This window comes from Hydra vulgaris, chromosome 06, assembly GCF_038396675.1.
Source record: "Hydra vulgaris chromosome 06, alternate assembly HydraT2T_AEP".
In the NCBI taxonomy this organism is placed as follows: domain Eukaryota; kingdom Metazoa; phylum Cnidaria; class Hydrozoa; order Anthoathecata; family Hydridae; genus Hydra; species Hydra vulgaris.
The window spans coordinates 38,855,933-38,877,557 of record NC_088925.1 but is presented as its reverse complement, the minus strand read 5'-3'; the positions used below and the strand labels follow the sequence as shown (position 1 = coordinate 38,877,557).

Sequence of the window (21,625 nt, the reverse complement as noted above, 5' to 3'; positions counted from 1 at the left end):
AACATGCTTATGTTAAAAATAAGGATGTTTTGCAAAAAACTGAGATGATTGGAGCCTGGAAAAAAAAAGCCCCAAAATTAGGCGGTTCTTGATGGCAAGAACATAATATCTTCTTCGAGTCTCCTGGTTTTTATTGTAATTAAGTTAATTAAGTTTGAAATTTTATTTTTAAAAAAAATTGGTATAGATAATTCATTTTCTAGATTTGTTAGAACTTTTTTTATTTAAATTTTTTTGTTTTTATTTGTTTTTCTTTTGTATTATTTTATTTCATTTTTTCGCTCTTTTAAAATTAATTTCTACAATTTAAAAAAAACTTCTACCATTTGTGATGCCGTTTTAAAGGATGATAGAAGTAATAAATATTTATTTCTCCCATCAATAATGATGTTTCTTCGCAAAGTCAACATTTGGTGTAAATGGTGGATGTTTTAACTAAGAAAAAAAAGGGAAAGTATGAATCAGGAAAAGAATAAAGATAAGTGATTCCTTGATTTTGCGGAATATATTTTCCTGATCTGATGTAACATAATTTAGTTTGAAGCTTTAGACCTAAAACTATAGAAATGTTCAAGTTTTTTATTATTTAAAGCCGGAAAACTTTAGGATGAAGTCATCATTTAACTCTTTTATTAAAGTTTTTTATTCCGCCTGCATTTTCTAAAGCATAGGTTAGGTAAGTTTCCATTAAAATTATAAATTGAACAAGTAAAAAATTGTAACCCTGTTTCATTCATCTCTTGTATAGTTGTTTCAAACAGTTTTAAAATTGAAAGCTAAAATATTTGTCTTTCTGAAGATTAGAAACGTTTTATTTTCGATTTCGAATAAAAACTTTTTTGTTCCACTAGATATTCTAGCTTATAAAATGTTGAGCTGCATCTTGATACTACGTCTTGTAAAACTGAATGTAAAGACAAACCTACCTTTTACAGAATTTCCTGTTGCACGTTTGTAAAGGTTAAAAAATGGTGAGATAAAATTTATTAGCCTTATCAATATGGAAGTTTGCACACCTTGCAGTATGGAAAATGTACTAGCTGTATATATCATATACATGTCATTAAATCAGGCAATGAAGCTTTTTAATCCAAACAAAATAAATAGCCTTTTCTATATTTAGCTGCTCGTATCATAACAAAAATATCATTATGATACGATTTTTTTAATATTTAATGATTTTAAAGTTACGCCTAAGACAGGTCAAAACAAATTTTCCTTACTTGAGTTAAGTAAGTTCCTTATAAGTTTAGCGAATATCGTTACGCTTTGGTGAATACCAATATTTTAGCGCATGAACTTATAAAATATCTGTTTCATTGAAAATGCGCAGACTTAGTTTAAACTAAAAACTAATTTAAACTGCGCAGACTGCACAGGTTTGGTGAACTTTATCGAATTTACAAATTTTTTTTTTTTTTTTTTTTTTTTTTAATTTTAGGTGCCCCAAGAAGTCCTAACGGTCTTGTCACAGAGCACCGCGGAAGTGCATTTAACCAGGAAGTTCACGCCTCCTTCCTTACCGTGACGCGAAAATTTGTCCAGAGCTCGTTTCGAACCTGGATCTCCTGCTTACCCAGTGAAAAATAAAACCGCGTCCCACATGGGTTCCGCGTGGGTTCCGTGTGGGATTGATGGGATTTACATGGGACGGATTTTCCCATGTGGTATCCGTATGGAAATTTGTCACCTTAAACCCATGTGGGATTACCCACCTTAAACCCATGTGGGATTACATGTGGGAACCATATGGTATTTACACACATGGGAAATCCCACGTGGGTTTCCTGTGGGATTTGCATGGGAATTAATTTGAAAGCTGGAAACTAAAAAAAAAACTTTTTAAAAAAAACTAAAATAAAAATTTTTAAATCGACATTGCATTGCGTTACATTTATATTGTGTGCAAATATTTTATATTAATATAGAGAATGGCAAGCAAGTATGTAAGTACCACGAATAATGTTTATCTTTCTTTATAGAAATAAGATTAAGATTTGTGCAAATAGACGTATTATTAGCATAATATAATAGTTATTTGAATATAGATCTTGAGTAAATTATTTTCAAACAATTAACTGATGCAAGTTGAAATGTTGTCAAAAACCAATCTTGCATGCATGGGTCACTGCAGTGTCCCACAAAGAAATGCAGGTTTGAAAGTCAAAGAATTCCCAATTTTCTTTATTAAAAAAAGAAAAAAATAGAATGGAGATGAGTTTCTGTAACTTTTTTTATGCTCCAAAACTTTAACTTTAGATATAATAAGGTCCTTAAGATTTAAGGGACTTACGAACTACATTGAGGAACAAAAACAGGATATTTACAGAAACTTTTCAATTTTTAATCTGGAGTACCACAGTGTTATTGAGAATAAAGCCTCTGGGTCCAGTTTTCAAAGTAATATGATCTAAAGTAATGTTTAAATAAAATAATATGCTTTAAAATGCATATAGTTATACATATAACTCCTGATAGTTAACTATATGTAACAAATTATATGTATATACATATAATTTGTTATAAAAACTTATTTTTTAAGGTTATGCTTGAACAAATTAGTACCAATTAATTCAAATTCAAGATTTAGTTCAAGTTCAAGTTCTTATTTGTTCATTGTTTTTTCACTATTTTATATTTATTTGTTCAAATTTGTTAACTAGTACTAATTCTTACTACAGTAAGAATATTTATCATTGTTGAACATGATTTTATTAGTAACTTAATATTACTTTCAACATATTTTGACAACACCCTTTACATTTTAAATGACAACAGCTTTACTTTTCTATTGATGTTAAATTTATTACGTTTCAATATATATATAAATATATATATATATATATATATATATATATATATATATATATATATATATATATATATATATTATTTTTACTTTATTTACAACACCATTTGATATACAACAAACCCTTACAAAGCTTACAATAATTCAGTTAAAATTCAATCTGAGTTATTGAAACGTAATAAATTTAACATCAATAGAAAAGTAAAGCTGTCGTCATTTAAAATGTAAAGGATGTTGTCAAAATATGTTGAAAGTAATATTAAGTTACTAATAAAATCATGTTCAACAATGATAAATATTCTTACTGTAGTAAGAATTAGTACTAGTTAACAAATTTGAACAAATAAATATAAAATAGTGAAAAAACAATGAACAAATAAGAACTTGAACTAAATCTTGAAATTGAATTAATTGGTACTAATTTGTTCAAGCATAACCTTAAAAAAAAAGTTTATATAATAAATTTTATGTATAACTAGTTATACATATAGTTAACTATCAGGAGTTATATGTATAACTGCATGCATTTTAAAGCATTTTATTTAATTTATATACTACTTTAGATCATATTACTTTGAATACTGGACCCAGAGACTTTATTCCCAATTACACTGTGGTACTCCAGATTAAAAATTTAAAAGTTTCTGCAAATATCCTGTTTTTGTTCCTCATTGTACTTCGTAAGTACCTTAAGCTTTATGAACCTTATTATATCTAAAGTTAAAAGTTTTGGAGCCTAAAAAAAGTTACAGAAACCTCCCTATCTCCCCCCTATTTTAATATTTTTTTTTTAATAAAGGAAATTTGACTTTCAAACCTGCATTTCTTTGTGCGACACTGCAGTGTCCCATGCATGCATGCTTGGTTTTTGACAACATTTGAACTTGCATCAATCAATTGTTTGCAGATAATATACTCAAGAACTATATTCAAATATCATATGAACATGTTAGAGAATGTTCATATGATATTTGAACATCACAAATTTAATAATATTGTTGTGATATGTTATATAAATAATACCATAATAGATTATGATATGAAAATAAGATAGGATATAAAGGCAATGATCAAAGAATAAATTTACTTATAAAAATTTAGATGTTTGTTTATTAGTTTCAGAATATTATGTGTGACCGCGGCCTTCTATAATAACAGGCCTTGACATCGCGCAACAAGTTTGTTAAACTGAAGGCCAATTCCTAATACTGTGTTTACATTTTCGTCTTTTAACATTAAACGAAAGTTTGTGTTCGCGCTTTTTTAATAAATCTTTAAAATTTGATTGGTTTATAAATTAGGTAGCGCAACTTCAAGACGATAACGTTGTAAGGTTCAAGGCGTTAACATTGTAAGGTAATAATATTGTCAAACTAAAAATAAGTTTTTTTAATAATTAAAATGCCTTAAAAATGCCTTTAAAATGCAGTGTATCTTTTTGCAAGTCGAACCATCTCAACTACAACAAAAATATCAATTTATACAATTACAACTACAATATCAATTACAACTACAACAAAAATATCAATACTCAACTACAACAAAAATATCAATTTATAAATTTCCGAAGAATCTAGAGGAGAGAAAAAGATGTAGTGAAGCTATCCCAAGAACTGGTTTTATTGTTACAGACTATACAGCAGTATGTCAACTGCATTAGCCAAATGAAACACCTTTTGAAAGCAAATATGGGAAGCAACGACCTTTAAACCCACCATCTGTTTTTAAAAATATTCCGCCTAGTTGTTAAGCCACACCAGCAAGTAAAGTTAGAAAAACTGTAACTTCAAGTGGTTTTCGAAGCATTTTACCAGATGAGTTAAAAAAAAGTATAAAAAAAGTTTACACATACAATCAAAAATGTACAAACTTGGTGTTCCATTATTTATTTGAGTAATTTTCAATGATTATTCATTTGTAGCTACCATAATAGCACAACTTGTAGTATTTCATCTTTAGCTGTAAACAAATTAAAGTTAATAAAAACAAAATCAGCTTTATTTGAAGCAGTTAGATTTTTAAAAAATAAAGAAAGTTCGCTTCAGTCAAATATTCTATTCGAACACCTTAATGCTATGAGAAAAGTTAATGTTGGTGAAGTTTTATATACTTCAGATATTATATGTAGAGCATATGAGTATTTTGCTATGCGACGAAGTTTATATGATTGTTTGTGTATTGACTACAAGTTGCCAAGTATAAGGACTTTAACACGATTGACTTCAAAAATAAGCTCAATGGAGGACCTAAGTTTCATAAATGGTATTTTTATGAATTTAAATCTATTGAAAAGAATTTCCATACTACTAATTGATGAGGTCTATGTCAAAGCTTCATTACTTTACCAAAGAGGTGCTTTGTTTGGTCAAGCAGTAAACTACCCTGAAAAGTTAGCTAAAACAATTTTATCATATATGATTAAATGTCTTTTTGGAGGTCCAGAATTTATATGTAGAGCTCAACCTGTTGCAAATCTTTCCTCTGAATTTCAGTTTGCACAATGTCAACAAATTGTTGATACGATAAATAATATTGAAAATAGTAAGACACTTACAAAATGGTAATAATTACTGATGGTAACCGTGTAAATCAAAGATTTTTTGGAGTGTTTAAAACAGTTGATAGTAAACCATGGTTAACAACATCAGGTATATATTTATTGTATGATTATGTGCATCTCTTAAAATCTATACGAAACAATTGGTTGACAAAAAAGACTGGCGAACTTCAATTTTTGAACAATAAAGAACTGGCTTTGGCTAAGTGGAGTGATTTAGAAACTATATATAAAACTGAGTGCAATAGTCTTTTTAAATTCTCTAAACTTACAGCTAAATCAGTTTATCCAAAACCAATAAAGAGACAATCTGTAAAGTTTTGTTTGTCTGTTTTTTGTGAAAAAACAGTAGCTGCATTAAGAACGCATCCAGAGATTGAAAATAAAGCATTTGAAGGTACTGCTATATTTATTGAAAAAATAATTTTTTTTCGAATGTTGTTAATGTCAAAGCACCTGGTGCTGGCATTCGGTTTAGAAATGAATTATGCGGAGAAATCCACTCAGTTGGTGATCAACAGTTTCAACTGCTACGAGATATTGCTGAACTGTTGAATTTTATGAAACCTACAGGTAAGCGTGTAAAACAGCTTACGCTAGATACTAGCAATGCAATAGCGCATTCATGTTATGGCTTTATTAATCTCGTAGAAACTTTGTTGAGTAATGGAGCAAAGTATATCTTATTAGGTTGGTTTTCAACAGATCCACTTGAAAAAGCTTTTTCTAAGCTTCAACAGGGATCTGGAGGTACTTACTTTATAAACGCTAAATCTGTAATTGAAAAAAATAATATTCAACATACTAAATTGATATTACAACTTGACATTCCTGTTGATGGTATCGATGGTCATACTTGTGACATATGTTAAAAATATGTTAAAAATATGTTATTGATAAAAAGAACTTCTGGATAATATACATGATCTTGAAAGCTCAGTTAATAAATCTACATTAGTGGCTGTAGTTTACATAGCTGGCTATGTGCAAAAAAGCAAAATAAAAATTTATGATGATTCTACCAATTATTATTATAAAAATGGAAGTTATCTGTATAGCCTAAACAGAGGCGGACTTGAAATTCCTTCTGATGCTCTTTTCTAATGGTCAATATTTTGCTTTTTTTTTTTCAAGGTGCTACTGACCCTTAATGCAGAACATTTTGTGTTACTCAGTTTCAGTTTATTGCTGCTAAATATAAATTTAAAATCACAAAAAAACAACGCAGAGTATATTCTAATATTCTGCTAAAGAATTACTCACTAATTACCACTCCCAAAATACTAAAGCTATCATAAATTACGTGAAAGTTTTGTAATTTATTATGCTATTTGCTTGTTATGTTTTTTATTTTCTCATTAGCCTATATGTCTCTCAATATGTTTGGATTTTTAAATATTTACCCTGTTGAGATATATTGATAAAACTTTTTTTTTGCTTGAATCAACTTTTGTTGGTGTTTTTTGTTGTTGGTGATTTTTATTGTTACCATTTTTAGCAAAAAAAAATTAAAAATACAGTTATCTTTCTAATATATAGATATATACTTTGTTATGGTTCTGCTTGTTATTGATACTATTTAATATTACGTAAATATTCTTAATGAAATTTGAAATACGAAAAATATGATTATCTTTTAACAATTTTTTGGTTTTCTTTTTATATTTCCGTCTTTACTAGAGATTATTATTAGAAAACATAGACTACCATTACACCCTACCTAATATAAAAATATATCAATATAAGTAAAAGTGAAAGTTTAATCGGCCTTCAGTTTTTACGGCATTTTGCGCGATGTCAAGGCCTGTTATTATAGGAGGCCGTGTGTGTGAGAAAAAAGTAAAGATACTTTTGCATCCAGTGGCTATTGCACCCAACGTCTACATCATTGAAAAAGTACGTTTTTACGTTTTTGTTTTTTTGTTTAACTACTTATCCTAATTGATCACTTTTTTTCAGGATTCTCCTCATGGGTTCAAGCTCATTACGCATAATATGTGTTCAATTACCCATAATACGTTAGTCATTGTAAGTAATAAATTAGGAAATAATTATTTGTGAAATATTGTAGTCATTAATGACTTCAACCTGGCTATTAATTAAAATTGCTCGACTAATAAGGTTCCTTATTAAAATTGCTCTCTTTCTCTCTCTCTCTCTCTCTCTCTCTCTCTCTCTCTCTCTCTCTCTCTCTCTCTCTCTCTCTCTCTCTCTCTCTCTGTCTGTCTGTCTGTCTCTCTCTCTCTGTATACATATATATATATATATATATATATATATATATATATATATATATATATATATATATGTATATATATTTATATTTATATATATTTGTATTAATATTTTGTTTTTTAGAAAATGTTTGAAGAAAGTTAGAAGATACTAAAAACCTTGGTATTATGCAAGCCGAAGCGATTTTATTAATTCAATCGACAAAAAACGGCGTGTAAATCGCAAAAGAAAAAATAATATTTTTATTATTCATTTTGGATGTATTGATTAATAGCATTTATTTTCAAATAAATTCATTTTGCAACACCTTTTTTTAATTTTATAAAATTTCGTCATAATAGTTAAAGGTAAATCCCACATAGGTTATAGGTGGAAAACATCACATGTAAAAGATCAAAAATGCTACACATTTTGAATACCAAATGGGATAAAGTAGTAAATACCAGATTAAGTTAAGCCTCTCTGAAAGCTTTGATGATTAATTTTAAATTACTATTTAAGTAATTTTTAAACTAAAAGAATTTTAAAAATTATCATTGAAGCATTCGGACTTTCATTTGTCTAGTATTGATTACTTTTATACCATTTGGATTAAAATATGTGGCATTTAAGATCTATAACATGTAGTATTTTCCACCTATATCCCGTGTAGGATTTACCACATAAAACCCATGTGGGATTTACCATATGAAACCCACATGGGACAAAATAATAATCCCCATATGGGTTACATATGGTAAAAACCCACGCGTATCCCATATGGGATTTACCATATGGAATCCATGTGGGATTTACCATATGAAACCCACATGGGACAAAATAATAATCCCCACATGGGTTACATATGGAAAAATCCACGCGTATCCCATGTGCGCTTTTTCACTGGGTATAAAGCAAGCGCTCTAACCACTGCGCCACGGCCGCAAATTTACGCTAATCTCATGTCACCCTGTACATTTTGAAGTTATTTGCTACACAAAAATGAAAATTAAAATAAAAAAAATGCACAAAAAAATAAGTAAAGATTTCAAAAACTTTGCAGGTCAAAGTTTTAAGTACCCTGATCATAATCTATATATTAGGATAGAATATAAATACAAAGATATATATCATTTTTTCAAGCATAGTTATTAACATGTCATTCTTTTAAAAATTTAATTTCATCCAAGAAATGATTTTAGTTTTGGTACGAGATTTTGAATTAGTGCTGTAACTCCTTTTTTAAGAACACTAGCGACAAGGTCTTGGTTTTTGGCGACGAAATCATGAAGCTTGTCTCCAACTAAAGGAATTTTTTCTAATAATCTTTCTTGAATAAGAAAATCCAACTTCTTTTTGAGTACTAAAAAGAAATATCAACTAAAAGAAAATTGAAAAATACAAACATTATTATTATTCTTTTTTCGGACCGTTTTTAACCCCCTCTCAACCCCCCCCCCCCCCTCCTCTCTCTCCACATTCTTATTCGTCACAAAATCATAATTCTTTAGTTACCAAGTCCCGTATGAGTTATCACAAAACCACTTATCCCCCTTCCTTCCTCAAACGTGACGTAATTTAAGCCCGAACCCATATTATTAACTTTATTACCACTTAGAACAATAAATTCTTTCGTCAGAAAAAACTTGTCATCGTTTCTTAGAAACAATAAAATTACCATTGTTTCTAAGAAACAATGGTTCCTGGAAAATAATAGTTTGCTATAATTTTATAAAACAAATTGTAATTTTGATTAAATTGATCAATTTGAATAAAGTTTTATGTATATAATATTATGTTTTAATAGCCTTATTCAAAAAGTATTAAAGTTTAATTTGTTGAACAAATAAAAATAAAATGAAAATTAAATAAATATTATTTTTATTAGTATTATAGTTAAAAAAAATACACTAAGCTGGTTTAGACTACAGTAAACTAGCTTGTTTAAAAAAAAGACGGCAACAATAACGAGTCAAAGATATATATCTATAAATATAAAAATACTCTTTAGAATGTCGCCAGCTTGGATTATAGTTAATGTTAAAATGAATAACATATGCTTGATCTCAAGAGAATAGATTTTATTCTCCAGTAAACAAGATTTTAAGACGTAAAGTTTGGGTTCATTCATACAACTCACCTCAAAACAAGAACGCACCATTTAGGTTTTTTGTCAATTTTAGAGCATAAAACACTCAGTTCAATTATAATATAATTGAACTGAATATTTTATGCCCATGAAAATTGATGAACATGAAAATAATTCGTTACCTCAAAGCAAGAACGCACCATTTAGGTTTTTTGCTTAGTGGAGAAAATTTTTCTAAATGATTTCATCTTAAATTCTTGCTTAGATAAAGTTAGATTTGTTGAAACAGATACTAAATGAAATTAGCTTGTACAGTACTGCTAAAATTATGAATTTCTACAATTTCATTAAAAAAAAGTCTATTTTTAGATAGGTAAAAATACCTTTCTAATTACTTTCATTTAAAAAATGCATATACCATCCAGTGGATCAATTATTTAAAACCTGTCTTTTAATTTTAAGATAGTAAATGGTTTCAAAAGTGGTAAGTCCCAAAACGGGCATTATCAGATGGAAAGACATTTGTAAATGGGTTCGGACTTTTTAATCAGTTTCTATCAGTTTTCAAGTCAGTGTGTTGGAAGGGTATTTAATATGCTCTACTTTCGTTTCTAAACAAAGAAAAATAAGTTTTGAAGGAAACCTACAGAATTTATTATTTTTATCAGTAATGAATTGAATAGGTTAAAGCAATGACTTAAGCATAAGAAAGAAAGACTAATTAACGGTTTTGTATAAAAACAGTTGAATGAAGCAGAATTATATTGCCTAAAAACTAAATGTTTCTGAACAAACTGTAAGTTTGATAAAGAAAAAACTATTTTCAGGTATTAAAATAGACTCTTCAAGAGTTGTAAGGTGTGGTTGAAAACGGTCCACTAAACCGAGACTTGGCCAAAGTATACAAAATATGGCCCAAAAGAACAGAATAACTATCTGTAAAAAAATTGTGATGGAATTAGCTGATAAAGGTATATTTTTGAGCCGTTACACTATGAAGATCATTCTTTTACAAATTAGACTGAAAGCGTGTCGAAAGAGAGAAAAACCTAGGTTGACAAATCGAATGAAGAAGACACACCAATATATGAGTATGAAACCTGAAAAGAAGATTGGAACAAGCTAAGAATACAGACACTCTTTTGTAATTAATTTCTAAACATTTTACTGGCATGATATTGACTAAAATGTAAAAAATATGCACAATATTATTTTAAATATGAGAATATCAAACCTGTCAAATATTCAGTTTTTTTAAAGGGTCAATTTTCTTTCAAGTGATCATTTCTGATAAGTCCACAATAGCAGTCTTAGATGAAAGAGTCCAGCAAGTTCAAAGAAAGTCAGGAAAAGAGTTTAAATCTGACTGCTTGAAGAAGACTTTTGAAATTTTCAACAAATGTTATGGTCTGGAGAGCAATATCTGTGTATAACACAAGTCAACTACACATAGTTGACTTGTGTTATACACAGGGACGATGGACCAGAACAAGTACATCAAAGTGCTAGAAAGTTTAGTTCCTCAAACTATGAAGTGGTTTGGTGATAAAAAATGGATTGTTCAACAGGAAACACTGAGAAAAAAATCAAAGAAATGGTTTGCGAAAAGTGCTATGAAAGTACTTAAATGGTCCGGAAACTCTCCAGACATGAATCCAATTGAGAAATTATGGAAACAACAGAAAGATGAGATCCACACTTTACCCATTACAACAAAAACCGAAATGATTGAACGGTTGGATCAGATGTGGTTTCATAGTGAAAAAATTAAAAAATTGTCAAAGTTTGATTTTGTTTATGCCTAACCGTGTTAGTGTCCTAAATTTGGTTAAAGTTGGCCAAACTAAGTACTGAAATGTTTGGTGGGCTATATGAAAGAGATGTTAAATATTTTCTTATGACTTATTCATGAAAATAATTTAAAAGTATTAAAAACTTGAAAAACCCACAATAATTTTAATAATACTGTATTCAAACAACTACTTGTTAAAATAAAACTTTTATTACCAATAGTTAAAATATCGACGTCTTGGTATCCATTGTAAGCATAACCAACTTCGATTTCTTTTTCGAGACTATTATATGCTGCGCATATCTAAAAATTATACTCTTTTCATTATCATATAAATTATATCATTATCATTGAAAATATTTTTAAATGTTATTTTAGTCAATTTGCAACATTGTTTGTCTGTTAATAATTTGCATTTATCTTTTTAACATTTAATCCAACAAAAATAAACATTAAGTTTTGTAACGGTTTTCCCATTCAGCGTAATTGTTACAGTTTATAAAGTTAATTTATTTACTCTTTAAACTTTCTCTCGAAGTAATTTTTCTGAGCTCTATTAGCAAAAATGTTATTTTTACAAATCTTATTGCCCTAAAACCCCATGTCGCACACCCTTCTCAGACTACACCACAAATTTCATCAGCTCAAAAACACATATACACGCTTTCAGGAATTTTTCTGACAAAATTTTATTGTCGTAATATGTTAAATTTTGCAACCTTGCAAGTATTACCTCGTTACTGAACAATGAGAAACAGTCGTCCTCTTCAACCGGTGCTGAATAAGCGAAACTCACAAAGAAAAGCGCAAAAACAACTGCAACCTTCATCTTAAATAAATGGAAATAAAACCTTATGATATATTTCAAAATTTAATCTAAGGTGTTTGAAAAATTTCTTATGACAATTTAAAAGAGTTAAGTAGACTGTTATATAAATAAAACAGTTCATATAACATTTAATAATATATACTTTTTTTACCATTAAAAAAATATATATATATATATTTAATTTACAAAAACAATAACTTTTGTTTTTAAAAAACTTACATTGTTCTACGTTTAATAGTATTGGAATGAAAACCTACACCAATGCACGTTTGATAGAAATGGAATGAAAGCTTTGAGTGTTTGTTTTATCTAAATTTCCTTCAAACAAACCTGCAAAAGCTAAACAAGCAATTATGATAATTAAACATCTTTATTTTTATCATGAGTAATGGTCACTTCAAAATATTTAAAACAGGTGATGAAACACTGAGCCGAGAGGCGATTCAAGGAATAAAATGAGGCGGGACAAATCCATAAAAAATACCAACTGTACTTGTATAAAAAAAACCTCATTAAAACTAAATATTTGCCAATAAAGTGGACTCAAAAAAACCGTCTATAACATGAAAATCGTCTTCTTTAGGGAGGGAGAATACCACCCCCACATACTCCCGTAGAATCACCTCTGACTGTGCTAAGTCCAAAATAAATAAAGTTTTCAAGGAATATAATTTTACCAGTATCCAACAATACAAAAATGACATAACAGTAAAAAAATATTGTTTCGATTACCGATGTTCATTTCATAAAGAGTAAAACTTCCTAGGTAAAACAAAAAAAAGCAGATGCTTATTTAAGTATCATGCCGCTATCTTATTTTCTTACACATCACTGGGTAGTTGATAGAAACAAAATAATCATTTAGTTTTAAACTTTCGAAGACTTTTTAACATGTTAACGTAATTGTAAAGTATTAATGTATAAAAACAGTGCCGGTTTTAGCACTACCAGCGCCCTGGGCGAGATTTCTACGGCGCCCCTAGTTCAATTTAACCCCATTCAAAAAAAAGACAGAGGGTAAAATAACCAATAAGTTTCGCCCCTTTATATTCAGCGCCCTGGGCCATTGCCCAACCAGACCCTACCCTAACGCTGCCACTGTATAAAAATGTATACTTATGGTAAATTTTTTGAAGTATTCTAGCGAGAAACATAATATTAAATACATTAGTAACAAAAAAAAGTGAGCAAAGGCTATTTTGCTTATCCGAGACTATTGTCTTCTATATTTAGAACATATTTTCTAACGTGGTAACAACTAATGCGAGTTTATAGTTTATAATTAATCTATTAATTTAAAATTTGACATTTAAAAATAAGCAGCTTGTTGAAATATAAATAATATTTCTCAAAGCTACAAAAGGGCTTATCAAAATAGTAGTTGCAAAAATAAGAAACAAAAAGCAGCTAATAACAAAAAGAAATCAAAATTTTTTGTTTGTTTAAAGTTTTTATTTGTTCTCATATGGTTTAATAAAGCTAGTTTAAGGTGGTAGTATAGTAATTAGCAAAAAAAAAAAAAAAAATCAACTTTTTCAATAAAAAAAAATTATACAATGTGTAATATAAAAAAAATACGAAAAAAAAAAAAAAAAAAAAAAAATTATGACAAATCTTCTTTAGCATAATTATCGCTGAAGGCCCATAAATGGGGTAAACTGCGACAGAGATTTTTCAAGAACCCTTATATATTTTTTATTGAAAATTTGGCTGGTGATATATTACATTTGGCATTGCAACATAGACTAGAAGATTTTGATATGGTCGAAAAAATCAAAAAATATTTGCATTTGTGTAAAATTTTGCAATTTTGGGGGTAATTTATGAGAAAAAATGATTAAAAATTACTGAACGAGAGAAGCAATAAAAATTATCCTAGTGTATGTAGTAGATACTAATGTAGTGAGTATGTGTGCCAAATTTCAAGTAAATCTGATAATTGGTTTTTTAAAAAATCCACGTCGCAAACCCCAAATACATGATTTTGAGAAAAACACAATTAAAAAAAAAAGAAGAAGAAAATAGTTCAAAATTCACCACTTTTATAAGTTACACCTTCCAGTTCTTCATTTTGGTCACAAAAACCTTTTTTTTATTGCTCTTAACTTTTTTCTTCTTGATTTTGCTTTAGTACTACATTGTTTTTCTGCTTTAATGATTCGTTTATTGTCTTAACGTAAACAGTAATTTTGCGCATTTACACCGAATTACATTCCAAGCTCATTAAACAACTTATTTAAGAACTGCTGCCCTTCATTAAAATTTAGTACAGCTGATGCTACTCCTATACTTAGAGCAGTTCTTTCAATAAATATATCTTTTGGGCATCGCTTCCATATCAACTGGTTTAAAGACTCATTGGGATTCTGCGCTTTTCCATGCAAACATTTTTCAAGAAGTTTATCGGAACCAAGGTCTATAAATATTGGTTTGATGGTGTTGCAGACAGCAGCGGGAATACAAATATTTTCTTTATATGAAATTTTGCCAGTCAGTTTGTCAGACTGGAATTTGCACCAAGAATCTTTGGTACGCAAACAAAACTGATGACGCGTTTCGCCATCACAACTTTCAGAACAGTGAAAAAGTACAGCTGCAACACTCTTTTTCATTCCATATAAATTTCCAACGTTTTGCCTTATTGCCTTACCATAATAATTTTGCAATGTATTTTTAACATGTTCTGTTAAGCGACCTGCTCCTCCTAACTTTTTGCTATCACATAAAGTTTCTTTATTTTGTTTTTTTAAGTTTCTTAATCTAGTACCAACACGTTTTTGAATATGCCCAATGCACTCTGCTTTTTTTATTTCAAAATCTCCATAAGGTTTTGCAGAAACGACATTAACATATGAACTGCTATCTCCATCTCCTAGAAACGTTGTATATCTCAAATCATTTTTTTTTTCAGAACGCAAAAATATTTTTATTGTACCACTTGATTCCATAGAGGAGGCTGAACCGGTATGACTGATTTTGCACTTTTTATAATGTAAGGAGTGAAAATCATTATATTCTTCATGATGTGTGTATTTTTTTAACTCCCATATAGAACACAACTTACAAGTTTTTGTTTCTATTTCGTAATCAACACACTTACCATTTTCTACAGCAACAGCTGTTACTAATCCATTGTTTGAGGTGTATCCACGTTTCTGCCATGATCCATCAAACCCACATATAATATCTTTAGATGTTTCATTGATTGATGGTAACTCATTTGCTGCATTTGACATGCTTTTGTCAACGAAACTTTGATAGACATCCAACATTATGTGCAATGTGTCATTATAGCAGTTTTTATTCATTGGAGGGTTCATGTTCATAATTCCACAAAATGTTTCTATTGCTGAAAATCCCTTACCCATTTCACGAAATGCAATTACTGTACGAGTGTTTATGTCAAAGCGTTTTCGTCCAACACAATTAATTTTTTTATCCATTTTAGCAGATGAAAAAAAAATCGTTTCCATTCACAATCACTGCAACAAATTTTTAGTCCAATACTTAGGCCATATTTTTTTGAAGAATCAAACTGCAAATTTACTAACTTGTTACATTCTGGGCATTTAAGGACCATTATTGCTTTTTTAAGTAAACCAAAGTTCATAATAAAGTTAAAGTCTTCATTTATCTGTTGAAGTTCATTTACAACTTCTTTGTTGAACAACTTCTTGTAGCATGAGGAACATGGTATGTTTTCAACTGAAGGTATGGCTACGGTTTCATTATTTTTACAGACATTTGTATGTCTGTTTCCATAAAACTTTCTTTTCTTATTTTGGTATACTCTTTTAGAAGATTGTTTTCTTTTCGTTCGACCCATTACACTTTTATTAAAATAAGATATTTTAAAAATTGACTGATGTACACTATAGACTATTGGTGAACTTATAAAAAGCATAAATTACCAATAGAGAGTGCTCATTCGCGTATAAATCGAGTCAATAAACAAGAAGTAACTGCTGATTAACAATTTTCATTATAAAAGTTGAGCATGAAACTGTTTTTATCGCTTATTTTATATAACTTTGATTGCAAAAACCCGTAGCAACCTGGTAAATAAAGCGTTGCTATGGATAAAAATTGATATTGAACAATTTAAAAGCAATTTCAGAGGTATATACTGATTTTTTTATTATAAAGCAAGATAAGATTTCGACACTGCAATAGTTATATTAGCTAAAAAATGTATTTTTGAAAAAATGAATTTTTCAATTTTAATTACTATACTACCACCTTAAGCATAAAAAAAACATTTTTGCAGCAGATATCTGTGGATAAATTTAAAACTAATAAGTATTCGAGTTAAATAACTTCCAGGTCTAGGTCTAATTTAAATATCAGTATGCTAATATATTTTAAATGAGAATGATATGCCAAAAATTAGGGTTAGATCATGGAAACAAAAACATCAATAAAAGGTAACGTCACCCTTACAAATTCCGAGTGAATTTCTTTTTATGAAAAAATATCTTAATTTCTGTTAATTTAATAAAAAGTTACCAATGAACTTGAAATTTCATCAAAAAGTAAATATTTTGGTAAAAAGTCATTTCTATTTTAACTTTTATTTTGGAGAGGTTGTAGAATTTAAATTTTAAATATCATATAATTTTGTGATAAATGTTTCAAATCTATTAATAAATCTGTTTATATATTCACTATGGGCCTAATTTTCTCCGCATTAAACCAAACTTGTATTGCTTAAAGTGAGTAAAACGTCTCTAACATATATAAGAAGCGCTACATGCTTTTGTTGTCAATAGTAACTTTTATTCCAAGTATCCTTGGCAATATTTCTTTTGTTTATTTTGTGTCACTTAAACACCTATATTCCTTTCTTGGTTTACTCCTATTTTTAATTTATATAAATGGTTTTGTAATACATCCTTAAAAGTAAGTTTAGTCATGTTTGCTTTTGATATTTTTGATCTATTTTTTTATAACAATCATATCAAGAAACTATATCCAGAAATGAGTATTCAACTAAACACAGTAAATAATTGATTTTGGGCTAACAAAGTCTTATCAAATCTGTGTAAGAAAGAAGAAAAATAAATTTTTAGAACAAATAATGAATTATTTCACAAAAAAAACACAATAAAAAAATCTTGAATGAAAACACATGAAAAAAAAAAATTATTTTAAAATTAAGCCAGTATAAGATTATTCGAATTCTTGTTGATGAAAGTTTACTCTGGTTTTTATCAACAACAAAAAAATCACAGTTGTTGGTATGATGTATCAAATTTGTTCATAAGTCAATAAACAAAATGTTAAACTTATATATTTTGGGCTAATTCATTGCTTCATCAGCTGTGCAAACATGTTATGAAAAAGTATTAAAACTCAAAAAATATGTATAGTTTATAAAAACATGGCAGCAAAATAATTTATTCTAAACATACGCGTGAATACACGTAACAAACAAAGTTCTAATGAAAATATAAAATTGGTAGATGTTAAAATATTTGTCAGCATTTTATTTTTATGTATAGATTCAAAAAAAATCTTTCTCTTGCAAACTTTGAGGAAGTATATATGAAACATATAAACTTGCTCGAAAACCTTATAAATAAACGGAACATAACATGTCATATCGAGCCCCAAAAATATGGAATACTTATCAAAAAGGATTCAGATGTATGGTAAAGCCCTCGAATTCGTTTAAGTTTCTAACAATAATAGAGAAATATTTGTGCTTAAGTTTTTTTAATAATTTTTTTTTTTAAATTCCTCACTTGATTTGTTTATCAGCGCAGTACTGTTATGTTTATTAGAGTTTTTAGTATAACTACTATATTTTGCTGAAAATTTGTATGGGTAGCTCAACAGAAGATTGCAATGACGTATTGCCGTATTCATCTTCTTTGACCAAATGTTTTTTTAATTCTTTATCTAATAAAAGATCATTGTACAAAAAAGGGTTTTTCATTTTATTTTTTATGTAGAAAAACGATGCTTGGTGACAAGGTTTTCCAGTCTTCTTTGTTCTAAGAACATTTATTTTTTTATGTTTCTGGTATTTTTATATAGTATTTTTCACACCCATATAAATGTAATAAAAAAAAAGGTAAAAGTATATATTCGCATAAACAATTAGCTTTCGGTTACATAAATAACCTTTTACCTAATTTAATATATTTCCAGTAATTCTGTATTACATTAACATTTTTAAAAACATTTTGTGATCCGTAGTATAAAAGCTTTCGTCAGATCAATGAATTAAGAACCCAAATTAAGAATTTTCAGATGAGTCAGAAAAAAATTTTTGTAATTTTTTTTTTTTTTGGTGTCTCAAGAAGTCTTCACGGTTTTTATAAAGCACCGCTGAAGAGCATAAAAACTAATCTTCTCAATGTCGCGACATTGAGAGTGAACATCCAGATTTTTTCTGACATTTAAATTTTTGGAGATTTTCAACAGGCGTTGATTACATTTAAAAATTGGTTAAGAATTATCTTATATGTCTTCTACTGAGAGGCTTATGCTGAAATCCATCGAAGCAATATTGTTTGAATATACAATATTGTTTCGAAAATCTGCAGAACCTAATGACAGAATTTCGGCGAAAGATTCTTTATTTGATGAAAATAGCCATTTAGTTTTAATACTGAAAGGTTCAAAAGAAAGTTTTCACAATATACCGGTTGATAGAAAAATAGACTTTTGTGTTTCAAAACAAATTGTTTTTGGATTCGATAGTGGGATAGTCATCTTAATCTTGAATGATGCGGCTGATGTCAATTTTATTATTGCGCAAAAAGCGATTGACTGATGCATCAGTCAATTATTTTTTTCACAACGAAAAAATTTCAATTAAAACTATTTTTATCATCATGATGGCAGAAATTGTCTCAAAATTGAAACTGTTTAGTACGTAAAACTAAAAAAGTTTAGTACGTTTATACGGATCAAGTTCAATTATTCGTTAACGTGCTAAGAAATGAAGAAATGAACAGTTGTTTGTTTGAAAACAATAACTTACTAAGACAAGTTCAATTGAGCTAAAATTATGTTCATTAATCATTGATCTGATCGCATTGGTCTTAAATTGATCTTGTTTTGAAGCTCTACTAAAAAATGTGGGTTGCGGATCTGAAAATAGGTTCAACAACCTTTTCGCAAAACTTACTCGAATTGGTATGTGGACAAACAATAAAAAATGCAAATAAACTTAATACCTTTTCAGAAAAAAATGTAAATGAAAGTACGATAAAACAATTTTGTAGGATTCAGGTCCGCACAGAGACTTTGTAGTGCCTATGATCAATTTTTTTTTCGGTGCCCCAAACTTTGGATTCCTGGGTATATTGAATTAAGCATGAACTTCACTGTTTGTCATCCGTATGTCTACAATCACATTACAATTTAATAAAAAACGATAATAACTTTTGTATTAACCATCGCTGCACATATACACTCTGTATTTGAACTTGGTTATATATGATAAAATAAAAATACAAATACAGTTTAAAATGAATGGAACTATATATTTCATCAAAAAACCTTAATTATGAAGACTAGTCAGATCATACTAATTTCACTTTGTGGGCATTCTTCTTTGCAAAACTAGAGATAACTTTTTCGTACAATAAAGTCTTGGGAAGGTTGTTTTCAATTGGAATCACCATAAGGTTAGTAAGCGTTCTTCAGTCATTGATGATCGCAATTTGGATTAGATGAGAGCAAGCTTACTGAAAGAGCGCTCTCCTTCAGCCACTGAAAACGGGATTGTATTACAGAATGCAAAGCATAATGAAGATCGAAGGAAATATTGACTGAAGACCTTTCTGATATTATTCTGTTGAGCAACTTGATATTATTTTTGTCCTCTTCTTAACAAAATCATTTTGAAACCCAAACGAAGCTAACCCAAATGCGACCAGTTTCGCTTCTAGGAGGATTTCGGGTCAAGAGGAACGTATTCGGTCAAGATCATCGATGAGAGTCTTTAAAAATTTGTCTCGTCATCAAATGAAATGCTTTCTGATTAAAGGAAGCAGACATCGTTGACACATAGGAGATTCTTGAACCAGAAATAAACTCACTTTTTGAATGACTTAACTAAAGTCAGTTGATGATCTTCTAAAACAAATTTTTTATAAAGTTTTAAGGACTTCAGAATTTCTTTCGGTCGTTTCGACAATGATCGGACAGCCTTTATGCGCAAACTCCATCTTGTTTGGGACGTTTAGTGAAGGACTGCTCAGTTGTCTCAGTCAAAAATTTTTAGTGCATGGGGCTACTACTAAAAAGGTTATACAAAGATTGGATGTTGTTAAAATAGTTCTTGACTACAGTAGATGATTCTTCAGAATGAACGCCAGCTAGATTGAGACTATGTGCAAGACATGAACAAAGCTTGAAGATTTTTCTCGAGAATGATGGTCTGCACTCCGTTGCATACACAGACATGTTTGCTCCGTTATGATAGCCCTGGTGCCTACAGTCCTTTAAATCAATTCGACATTGATCAAAAACGTCTATAATCAGCTTCGCAATGTCAGAACCCTATTTTTTCCTCTAGATTTTTTATCTTTAGAAAACGCTTTTTTACTATTTATTGGTTGTCAGATCCTAGGCAAACAAATCGAAGAATGAAAGTAATTTGTTCCGTATGAGACACGTCTAGAGTTCCATCAACCTAAAAGGAAAAATAAATCGTTGTGTGGACCTCTTCGATAATAGCAGCAAAAACAGTTTCACCGCATGCCTTAATAAACTCATTATGAGTTCTTCAGCACAATTAGTGCACTTACACTCTTGTTCTTTGTTTTTGGTGTCGAGAAACTTCTTTTAGATGGAACTAAAATGTCTTATTGTTTTTCCCCAACAGCTCAAGGGTGGCTAAAAAATTAGCACTACCATACTCGGCAAGCATGTTTAAGGAACCTACACAAATATGAACATAATATTAAAACAAAGACTACATCTAGATTAATATTCCAAGCAACTTTAAAGTTATTTTATGAACATAAACTGCTAACACACCTCGACAACTTAGATTCCTTGAAACAAAATGGAGAGTGACGTCCAGGAGGCAGCGTAAAATTTCATATTACTTAGATGCCTTATTTCTTGTTGTCTTTTCAAGTTCTGAATTGATTCCGGTCTGATTTTTTATGGCTTCAAAGGTCGATTTCCAGACGATGTAGGGATTTCTGTGTTGAGCATTACACTGGTGGCTTTAAATCTTTTCTCCTAGCTTTCACCAATCATCTTTTATTCCGCCATTCCACATCAAGAAGAAAGACAGAAATCCAGGGCCAAAATTGTGCTTTTGTCCAAAAATGTAGCAGGGAAAAAAAAAAAAAACTTTTGCAGTTCCA

At 29.3% G+C, this 21,625-nt stretch overlaps 1 protein-coding gene and 1 long non-coding RNA gene across 2 annotated transcripts; one reads left to right on the top strand and one right to left on the bottom strand.

Annotated features, from left to right (window-relative positions):
* Positions 1–3,215: 3,215 nt before the first annotated feature.
* Positions 3,216–7,907, top strand: LOC136081834 (uncharacterized). Its single transcript, XR_010639171.1, has 2 exons — positions 3,216–7,394; positions 7,725–7,907. It is a non-coding gene; the product is annotated as an uncharacterized LOC136081834 (long non-coding RNA).
* A 785-nt stretch (positions 7,908–8,692) lies between these two features.
* Positions 8,693–12,635, bottom strand: LOC100213655 (uncharacterized). The gene is made up of 4 exons (XM_065800083.1): positions 12,510–12,635; positions 12,195–12,290; positions 11,677–11,764; positions 8,693–8,943 (listed from the first exon to the last, which is right to left on the bottom strand). The coding sequence occupies exons 2-4, from the start codon at positions 12,288–12,290 to the stop codon at positions 8,762–8,764; spliced, it is 366 nt and encodes a 121-aa protein (XP_065656155.1). The 5' UTR covers positions 12,510–12,635; the 3' UTR covers positions 8,693–8,761.
* Positions 12,636–21,625: the final 8,990 nt, after the last annotated feature.